Genomic DNA, 267 nt, shown 5'->3' on the forward strand with positions numbered 1-267 from the left:
TCATTTCAGTAGGCTTGGCTTTAGGGTCTGTTCTGTTGCGCAATCCCTTTTTGCATTTAATTTATGGTTAATCAATTGATTATATATATGTGGTAATTGAAACTTCATGAAAAGTTAAAATGGTAAAAATTATAGAGAGGCAAATGCAATAAGAGCACCTGAAAACAGGGTAGACAGTTTCCATGTAAGCTGTTCCTGTGCTAGGTGAGAATATACCGGACAAGTGTGCCAATATTATATACACACTAAACAGTGATACAAAACAAC

The 267-nt window shown here is 34.8% G+C and overlaps 1 protein-coding gene across 1 annotated transcript in view; it reads right to left on the reverse strand.

Annotated features, from left to right (window-relative positions):
* The window catches only part of PHO1 (phosphate 1), a 4,096-nt gene that overhangs the window by 2,340 nt on the left and 1,489 nt on the right, over window positions 1–267 (reverse strand). The window contains exon 4 of the mRNA XM_021435102.1: window positions 159–267. This exon is cut by the window's right edge and continues 2 nt beyond it. Within this exon, the coding sequence (XP_021290777.1) occupies window positions 159–267 (109 nt within the window). The remainder of the gene's footprint in view (window positions 1–158) is intronic.

Source organism: Theobroma umbraticum, unplaced genomic scaffold (genome assembly GCF_002168275.2).
Source record: "Theobroma umbraticum cultivar Fairchild unplaced genomic scaffold, ASM216827v3 scaffold_130.0, whole genome shotgun sequence".
In the NCBI taxonomy this organism is placed as follows: domain Eukaryota; kingdom Viridiplantae; phylum Streptophyta; class Magnoliopsida; order Malvales; family Malvaceae; genus Theobroma; species Theobroma umbraticum.